The 10,667-nt window shown below is 33.1% G+C and overlaps 1 protein-coding gene across 2 annotated transcripts; it reads left to right on the top strand.

Moving 5' to 3' along the window:
- Positions 1-116: 116 nt before the first annotated feature.
- On the top strand, positions 117-10,300 carry LOC125052085 (protein O-mannosyl-transferase 2). 2 transcript variants are annotated; one of them, XM_047652754.1, is made up of 16 exons: positions 117-286; positions 373-453; positions 555-639; positions 975-1,079; positions 1,180-1,288; positions 1,764-1,852; positions 1,927-2,115; positions 2,204-2,310; positions 3,252-3,444; positions 3,983-4,183; positions 5,543-5,653; positions 6,324-6,453; positions 7,445-7,593; positions 8,272-8,428; positions 9,567-9,710; positions 9,957-10,300. In XM_047652754.1, exons 1-16 carry the CDS (start codon positions 249-251, stop codon positions 10,169-10,171), a joined length of 2,103 nt encoding a protein of 700 aa, XP_047508710.1. In that variant the 5' UTR covers positions 117-248; the 3' UTR covers positions 10,172-10,300. The 2 variants fall into 2 exon arrangements, with proteins under 2 accessions (XP_047508710.1, XP_047508711.1); XM_047652755.1 differs by lacking the exon at positions 5,543-5,653.
- Positions 10,301-10,667: the final 367 nt, after the last annotated feature.

The following is a 10,667-nucleotide window of genomic DNA, read 5'->3' as shown; positions in this document are numbered from 1 at the left end:
ATTTACCATAACAAACAATTATTATCAAAAGTGCCACTTGTAGTTGCATTGCATTCCAAGTTCCAACAGCCGACTTTACTTCTACATCTTATATGCAGATTTTGTTGTACTTTGTTATACTTTGTTATAACTTTGAAATTTAACAGTAAAATGTTTTACATTATAATGTAACGCTATATTATTTTTTAAATTAGGTGGAAATTTCTTAATATAAATATTTTAAGTTCTGCATCTTAAGAGCTGCAAATATGAAAAACCCTAGCCAAAACTGTTCAAATCTTAAAATGTATGTATCACGTTAATTGGAGTCTCCTATCATACCGTTGTTTGTTTATTATATAAACTAAACAAGTAACATAACACTATTTTCAGATGGTGGTTGGCTTTTGGGCTTATTTGTGGTGGAACTTTTTTGACACGTTTCTACAAAGTTTTGGAACCTGACCATGTCTGGTAAGACAAAACTTTTAAATAGTTAAACCCTTACACAATACATTAATAAAAAATATTATATTCATATTTAATATCAATTAATTTTATGTATTACTCTTTAGTTGGGATGAAACACATTTTGGTAAAATGGCTAGCTGGTATATCAACAGAACTTTCTTTTTTGATGTACATCCACCACTGGGGAAAGTGAGTAAAAAAGCTTGAATAGTTTATTTACTTAGCAAATTGATTGTGACTTAAGTCCAACCGCTTATGTGGTGTTTCTACAAAAATAAGTAACATAGTTTAAATTAGAGCACAGATATAGCCTGGCTCTCGTAGTGTTCTATCATAGTCTTCAAAAGTAAAGATTATCATAATCTAAAAAAGAATCATATAATATTTCCAAGCATAATTCCTCTCTGAATTATCATTATGGTTATGTAGAAACAAATTAATGTTGAATCAGCATAAATTACTTCTATGTATATTTGTATGATATATGCAGCTTGACATTATTGTTAAAAAAATAAAAATTTTAGATGCTCATTGCTGTATCAGGGAAGCTAACAGGATATGATGCCAAGTTTCCTTTTGAGAAACCAGGAGACAAATACGACGGTGCAAAGTATGAAGGAATGAGGGTTGTAAGTTTATATTTATTTATTATAAGTTAAATACAGAAATCTACTATACTCACATATTATATTATGTGCATTGAATGTAATGTTTTTTTTTTTTTTTTAGTTTTGCACTACACTGGGTGCTCTTATAATACCTCTAACTTTTTTAACATTGTGGGAGATGACAAGATCTATTGATTCCAGTGTTATTGGAACCATGCTTTTGCTTTTTGGTACGATTTTCAAAAATATTTTACATACATTTAATGAAATAATTAAGGTTCTTAAAATAACCTGCATCAAATTTCTACTTCTTTAGTTTTTTTAAGTTGTTTAAAAAGACAAAGTTTGACCATATACACCAACAAGATTCACAAGAATCTATAATTTAATATTTTTTCCAATGCCTCTATTATTGTGTCTAAATCTAAATAATTGTTGTATGTATTAATGTTCGTTAATAATTGTATGTATGGATTATAGGTTAATGTAATAAAGATCATTCCTCCTAAAGATCCTTAAGATTCACTCCCTAAAATTGACCCATGCAAATTATAAATGAGTGCATAGTACTTGACAAACTTGATTAAATAATTATTAACAAAGATTTGACATCAACAGCAGAAAATTGCCGTTTCATTTTTAATCTAATCATTAAGATTAATTTTCTTCAAAATTCAAATTTATTAAGAATTATCTTTCTTTCAGATGTAGGATTCTTAACTCTTAACCGCTATATTCTACTTGACCCAATACTATTATTTTTTATGAGCTGCTCTATGTATGGTGTATTTAAGGTAAGAATTTCAATAAAATTTTAAATTTGAAAGCGCATTAAAATTGTATTAATTTTGATATTATTGTTTTCTAGGTCCGCTCATTATCAGAAGAGGGTCTATATCCCTTCTCTATAAGAATGTTGTCATGGCAAATTTTCCTAGGAACATCACTAGCCTGCACAATGTCCGTCAAATTTGTCGGCCTTTTTATCGTGCTCTTTGTAGGTCTCAGAACTATAGCTGACCTATGGAATGTACTAGGTGATTTGTCTAAACCAGTTGTAAGTATTAAAAAAAATATAATTTGTAGGTATAGATGGCTATTGGATAATTTTGTATGAAGTGAAATATATGATCAACTATTTTCAGAGTTTAACCATCAAGCATCTGATTGGCAGAAGCATAACACTCATTATCTGGCCAATTGTCTTGTATACGTTTTTCTTTTGGATTCATCTCACTGTTCTCAACAAAAGGTACTATTTTTGAAAAATATTTACAAAATTACAGTAATTTTATTTAACTTTAATAATCACAGCTTGCCTAGATTTTATGAAGCAATTTGGAATCATTATTTATGGTAGATGACAACGGACTAATCACCTTTTTGTCGTTAAAAATGAAACAAAGGAATGTGTTTGCTACATTGACTTGAGAACTAGTGTTACTTGACTAAAACCGATCAGCCAAACACTTTGTTTTGCGTTGCAAATACACTCAAAACCATTTACGACAACATCGTTTAGAACAGAGTTCCCCAAACTTTTTTGTGTCGTAGACCCCTTGCCATGTTTTTCCGTGTTGGGTAGACCCCCTACTTACCTGATATTAATTTCCTGTAAATTTCTAACTTTAGTGAAGTTTAGTGTTAAAAACTTAAAGTAAAAACTAAAAACACGTGAATTTATAAATTTTTTAATTGAATTTAAATTAAAACTACTCAAACTAAAATTTTGTATCGGTTTTGTAAAATATACGTAGCATTAAATAAACATAAAATAAACTATAAATAAAATAACATAAGCAATAAGTCAATATAATGTATATGTTTTGATATTATAAGATTGTATGATGTAAGTAAATAGGTACTATCAGTACATTACATTTCATGGACCCCCAAATTTTTTTTCGCTGACGTAGACACCTTGCAGGTTATCATAGACCCCTAGGGGTCGATATAGACCACTTTGGGAATCACTGGTTTAGAACAACGTACCGGTTATATCGACCAATATCAAAGTTCCAAAAGTATGTATTAGTACTTAATAACAACGTCATCGGCTGTTACGTTACGACTACCGGTTTTTACGACCAAATATGAGTAGTCCCTTCGATGTCGTTATAACAGATTTTGACTGTGTCAAGGATTCAGGCAAATATTTCTTGGTATATATTTAATCTTCTTTATTAATTTTAGTGGTAACGGAGATGGATTTTATTCATCCGGATTCCAAGCTCGACTTCAAGGCAATAGCTTACATAACGCGAGTGCACCACGTGTGCTGGCCTACGGAGCCATATTGACATTGAAGAATCATCGGACAGGCGGAGGTTACTTGCACTCTCATCATCATTTATACCCACAAAGCGTGGGAGCGAGACAGCAACAGGTGAAGAATGGTTGCATTTTTTCCACTCGTCTATATGGTGCAATATATATGATTAAATATACTGTATTTACAATATTCTTAAACTTGATAGGAATAATAATAATTATTAAAAATGGATAAATAGAAAACAAATTTAAAAAGTTTGGTCACCGAACCTTTAATACTGGCACCATTTCCTCGCTGTATTGCGATACTTATTCGTTAAGCGAGGATAGCACCAGCTCTGGAATCACCGGTACTATCTCCCAGACGCCAACTTAAATCTTTAATTAGCGCATGTGCACTTGAAAGAGTCTACTCCAAAGGGATAAACAAAATCAAAGAAATATGATAATATTAATTTTTAATTTGCTATGGCTTCATTTACACTCTAAGGGACAGGATTTTTATATATTTTTGCATTCACGCTTAATTTGTTAAAAATATTTTGGTATGACAATATAAAATTAAGATAACAATGTAACCTTTCAATATGGATTGTTATTGTTAAAGAGTTCGTCAAGGGAAATATATCTTTATACAATAATGTATACTTCAGATAACGACATATACACACAAAGATGACAACAACAAGTGGGTAATAAAGCCCTTTGATAGAGAGGAAGTGTCTGGAGTCGTTACGGTCCGTAGCGGTGACCTCATTCGTTTGACGCACGCGGCTACTGGACGAAACCTTCACTCGCATAGAGAACGCGCCCCACAAACACCCAAGTTCATGCAAGTTACTGGATATGGTGAGGTAAGTACGGGCGTGTAAAACTTAGTTTAAAGATTAATTTTGACCTAAGATTTTCGTATTCCATAAGTTATACGTAATACGTACACGTACGTTTGCGTATTGTGAACGAATTTTTGCCCGAAATCGTCCCTTATTCACAAGTAATCAATGAAAAAAGCTATACGATATTAATTCTATATATTATTTATAAGAAAATATAATCCAATAGCGCTAAACCATATGGGCCGCAGATTGCGTCCGTCTCTGCACAATGTTTTTATTCCACAAGTGAGCCTTTTGTCTGACATATGTCGATTTTTGGATTTAAGCCATGCCCGTTTCCTCACGATGTTTCCCTTCACCGTACGAACAAGTATTAGATACATAGACAGAAAGTCCATTGCTGCACTGCCGGAGATTGTACCTACAACCTCTGTCACACGCTGAAGCTGCTAGGCCGACTGCTTTTAGTGTTTTTTATTAATAAAGATATGTAAATGTAAAACATACCTGCAATGTTTTAGATACCTAAAATAAAACGTGGACTAATTTCATTTAGGGGCCATCCATAAAGTACGTCACACGAATTTTAGGACTTTTGAACCCCTCCCCCCGTCCTTGTCACAGGTTGTCACATTTTTATAACCCCCCCCCCCCTTCTGATGTGACGTCACACATTTTAAAAATTTATCTTGAAATCCTTACCATTCAAAATTCTCGTGAATTTGAGTGTCTCACTTGCATTATAACGTCGCTCTAGAAGTTAAATGACGTTGCATGAGAGATTATCGCATAGCGTGAATGCTAAATTATTAATAAATATAGATCAAGTTCGTAAATTTTTAAAATTTTTTATTCACATCCAAACTTTGCGTTTTAGTATTTAAATTTTAACATGTGACGTCACAAAAGTATGGACCCCCCCATGCCCCTCGTCACACGATGTTACACTTCGGTGATACCCTCCCTCCCCATTAACGTGTGACGTACTTTATGGATGGCCCCTTATATGGAGTCAAAAATTTAATCAATATTAATATACTAAATCGTGGAATAGATCAATCAGGGTAATGTATCAGGACTCTCTCTTAATAATACTTATTGTCATAATAATTTTTATTTTAAACTACTATTTTAAGTAGCGCCATTTAACTTCTTCTGTTCCTTATTCCTTCTTCATATTTACGCACTGATGTTGTGCCTAGGAGAGTACAGAAAACTGGCGCCTCATCATCGCCGTTTGGTGATGAAGCGTAATTCGCTGCGAGCGATTGTTATGTACTTTCATTTATGTGATCAAACTTCTGTTTCTGTTGAAATATTTTCTTTGTTTGTTTCTGAAATGCAATCTTTAAATAATTTTCAATCGATTAATCGTAGGATGGTGTGGGTGATGCTAACGATGTTTGGAAGATCGTGGTCTCGAATGGTAAAGATGGTGATGAAGTACAAACAGTGCGGAGTAAATTCGTTTTGGTTCACTATCTACAGGTACGTACGCTTTCCATGTAACTGTTTTCTTCCTCTAAAGTCACAGCTTATGTTTCTCGTAAAATGATACCTTCTTTACAATATTTGAAGTATTTATTGCAAGTTATTATTGCTTTTATAATATATGGAGGAAATATTATGCTACATGTTACATATCCATTGCACTCCCTTTGCCCCGCATACCCAATACCAGTAGGTACCCCTCTTACGCAACTACGTTATATAAGGAAACGGACAACAGAGACTCGGAAGCTTTTGATCGGATTCCTCATATCGGACCGGTCAATTCTCAACTAGTTAAGTTTATAATTTTATTAGGTTACACAAAAGATTAGAACGTGTAGGTACTTCAGACTTTTAAAATCTACTGAGGATAGGTTAGTAACAAGTCCGTTCCGCACGAAGTCTCGAAATAAAAGTGAGTCAACGCCGGTGTTGCCACGCTTTATATAGGTTTCTGCTACAAGATGGCGTTAGTCCGCTAGCAATATAATATATTTTTCGTGCACCTAATATCGGGCCGATTAAATAGTTATATTTAGTTAAGTCATTATTGTAAAAGTAATAACTAATTAAAGTAATTCAACACATTTTGGTTTTTTTTGTGAGACACCGCTGGCCCTCACTTAATTTACATGATTTAATTGTTTTGTTGTAATTCTGTTATTAGTCCTGTGTTCTAACTACTACGGGCAAACAGCTTCCGAAATGGGGATTTGAGCAACAGGAGGTGGCCTGCAATCCTAACTTAAGAGATCTCAACGCGCTTTGGAATGTTGAAGATAACTTATTCGATGGACGTAAGTATTATAGTTGAAATTATTGAATAAATATCTTTATATATATAATTCTTCTGTGAGTGTGTATGTCACTGAACTTCTCTCAAACGACTGGACCGATTTTGATGAAATTTTTTGTGTGTGTTCAAGGGGATCTGGGAATGGTTTAGATTCACAAATCAGCCCGGCAGGTGGCACTGCAGTCGGTACTTTCATACTTTAATATCCTAATAGCTTGAAAAATCATACAGGACAACGTCTGTCGGGTCCACTAGTTTTCATATAATTCGTCGTCATATATGTCGTTGCAGTGCTAAATCACGCTTTTCGTTATGACAACACTGTTACGTCATTATAGTTCGATTGTAATCACGTATATAAAACATTTTTATAAAAACTACCTGTATCAAATGAGAATTATATTAGCTCGCATTACCCTGTCCAATATACATTTACATCATTAAATATTTTGCTGTAATCAATGCAACGTATTGCAACGCAGGATTTTGACATTTTTTGTGGAGAAATCGATTTATTTATACAAATTAAATGCCATCAAAAATTTAACTTGTAAAACAACAATATTCCGTCCCTTCCTAGGGACCTTCTGTCTAATTAAGGTAATTTTTTAAACTACTTTTTAAAAAATAGCTAACCTAACAACATCTTATACTAATCATATCAATATTAAAAGTCTTTTAATTATGCTGGTACAACTATGTAGACATTACGTCCATAATGGTGTCGTGATAATTGAGAATATAAGAGGACGAAACTATACCGGGATTTATTACGTGATGAAGCTATTCAGACTTGACCCGAAAAATTGGCTCGATGAGGCTTTTGGTCGGACGATACTCAAAATAATATTCTGCCTTGTGTATATGGGTATTTAAATAACTTCTCTACTGTATACGTGAATAGTTTGCAGACTTTTGCTGACCACGATTGCGGAAATAATATCAATAGAAAATGCACCGTTTATTATCAAAAAAACTATTTTATATTTCAGTACCGAAGATGAGTTTCGAATCATACGCATCGGGTTTCTTCGAGCGTTTAATAGAATCACACGCGGTAATGTTGCAAGGAAATGCAGGCCTCAAACCTAAGGAAGGAGAGGTCACCTCACAGCCGTGGCAATGGCCCATTAATTACAGGGTAATCATATTTTTAAGAATAAAAAAATATATTTTTACCACTTTACATAAGTAAGTTTTCAATATTTTTAGCAGGATGTAAATGACAGACAAAAATAATTTTCGCCATAAACTTCGACTATTTATGGGAAAATCAAAAAAATTAGGTTATAATGTCAATACCAAGGGGGTTATTTATATAAAAAAAACACTTTACTGTAGTTGCACCGTTTCAATTAGATATCTGTCTCGTTTCATAACAGCGTAAACACAATTTGTCAAAAAGAGACGAAAGAGTTTTAGTAAAAAAGAACTCATTAGACTTATTTAGTTTTTACGAAGAAGGGTAAATTATAACAGTGAAAAGCATGTTTAGGGCATTCAGTGTGCCTTATGTATAAATGTTGAAATTAGAAAAAAATTAACCCTAGTTTAACAACTCATATTATAAGTACATCTTTAGTTTTTGCTGGCAACCCTGACACATCACTGTTTGTAATAGTCTATGATAAAGATTCTCTCAAAATAAAACTACGTTGTCTAAAATCAAAATCGTTATTTCTCATTTAAATTATCAATAAATAATAGCGAAAAACATTGCGTAGCTATCTGATAACTCATGCTCCAATTGCCGTTGTGAATCTGTAACCAGAGTAAATCGATTTCTCTGAATATCGTACAAATGTACTTTTTATTATAGGGTCAGTACTTCTCAGGAAGCTCTCATCGTATTTATCTACTCGGCAATCCAGTAATATGGTGGGCCAACTTAGCTTTCCTCGTGGTATTCTTCATCATCTATATTGTGAATTCAATAAAGGAGAAACGGGCTTTGGCTTTCGGAAGTCCTCTACCGGGTAAGCATTATTATATTTGCAGAGGGAAGGGAGACTTTCCTTTTTTTTTTTTTATGGCTCTGGCACGATGTGTGCATTAGCCAGCGTCAAGTATAGGATTTTTTACAATTCGTGCTTATCTTTTAGAAATTAGACAGCGTCCTCTATGTACGGTTTAAGCACTCGCCCGGTACCGCACAACCCTCCCAAAGGCCGAGAACAAATTTAAATTAAATTAAAACTTGCCCTCGAACCGGGAATCGAACCCGGTACCCCTCACCTAGCTGCCACTTAATAAGACCGCTAGGCTATGAGGCCCCTAGACTTTCCTTTCCTTTGGATTATTCTTGGGGCGGTGTCAGGGCTGGTGCTTTCCTCACTCAACGAATAAGTATAGCATACAGCGAGAAAATGAAATGAAATTTATTGCATTTTTTTTAAATGAAATTTTATTGCATTTTTTTTAAATGAAATTTTATTGCATTTTTTTTGACAATAAACTGAATGCTATCTATTATTGTGAGAGACTGGTGCTTGAACAAGGTTGAGAAAACCTGTTATTACAAGTCACCAGTCCCTCTTGGACATAGTGGCAAAAATTATAAAAAATAATAAAAAATAGAAAAAAGTTACAAAAAAAGTCTAGCGTATGTGCATTTGTGAGTGTGTGTGTGTGTGTGTGAGTGTACGGGTCAGTGTGAGTGCGTGTGCGTGTGTGAGTGAGCTAAATTGTTACTAGTGTGGGCGAGAAAAACGTTCCATTTATTAAATAAAAATTAGGGAAAAAAATAACTTTATTTTAGTATTCTATTTGTCCATTTGTAATTATTATCACTATGTCGGTTAAGAATATTGTGAATACTCTATATTTGTCATACGTAGACGTAGAAGATTTGATTAACTCTTCTGGGTTTTTATAACAAAAATATTTAATTAAAGTAACATATTTAACATTTCTATAGACGTCTCCACCCGTGCATAGTTATGTAAGTATCATCCGGTCTATTAGAATAGTTATAAAAATATTTTAATAGACTGGCTGGATAAAACGTATTTTTTCTTGGGATCTTGAGGAATGGAAGCATCTAACCTATTTCCTAGCCTATGCTGGACCATAATAGTTAATGCGGTAAATAAATACCTAAATTATTTTTTACAGCTGGTAAAACTCGCAAACTTTTAAATGGCGCGGGCTGGAGTTTTGTTGGCTGGGCGTTACACTACGTACCGTTTTGGGCCATGGGCCGAGTGCTGTACTTCCATCACTATTTTCCAGCACTTATTTTCAGTTCAATGCTCACTGGTAAGCTTTCAAATTTAATAGCTAATGCTCCATGACATTTAGAACCGCGTTTATTAAAGAAGTTATACAAATTTGTTTTTAATATTTTTTTTTATGTAAATATTTTTTATTTTTTATGTAGGTAACACTGTTAGACTTGGAATATTAACTAATATTCGTTTGATTTGTATGTATTGTTTCATATAGGTACCGCTTTTAATACTTTTTTAAATATGTTATAAAATAATTAGTTTTAATTATATTCAGGTATCCTGACAGAATACTTACTGCGTAGTATACAAAGCTATCTCAGCACCGAGTTGGGTCGCACAGTATATCACTCTTCGCTTGGTGTGTTAATGGGAACAATAGTCTACAGTTTTCATCTCTTTTCACCACTTGCATACGGAATGACTGGACCAGCTCAAGACCAGAACTCAACTATGAACAGTTTGAGGTGGCTCGACTCTTGGGAGTTCTAATCAAATAATTATTATTGATCTTATATACTCAATATTTATCCGTCCATTTTCAGTATATTTTTAAAATATTGTAAACTTATTAAGTTATTTTTAGATAATAAATATATTTAGCTATAAATTTTTGATGCACACAATGTTTCATTTTACACACTTCTCTGTCAAACTGGCACATGCCAGACACCATTTATTCAATACAAAAACGTAACTTTTTCCTTTGGATAAATTGGTTTCTTATAATACTAAATATTAAAAAAAAATCGGTTCATTACTACTGTACTTTGACTTTTGGCTCATATGAGTATAAACTTTGTCCTCTATTATTAAATAATAAGTCGTAAAATATGCTTTATTAATAAGTAAGGGTTAAAAATATGTTTTATTAGAATTGGATTGGATATTCGAGTTTTTTGGCGCTAAAGTTTAATTAATGGTATAAGTCTGATCAAAATTTCGTCCGATATTGTGTCCAGTTACATAACTATACACAGTAATAATA

This window comes from Pieris napi, chromosome 1 (genome assembly GCF_905475465.1).
Source record: "Pieris napi chromosome 1, ilPieNapi1.2, whole genome shotgun sequence".
NCBI lineage: Eukaryota > Metazoa > Arthropoda > Insecta > Lepidoptera > Pieridae > Pieris > Pieris napi.
This window is presented reverse-complemented; position numbering and strand designations above follow the sequence as displayed.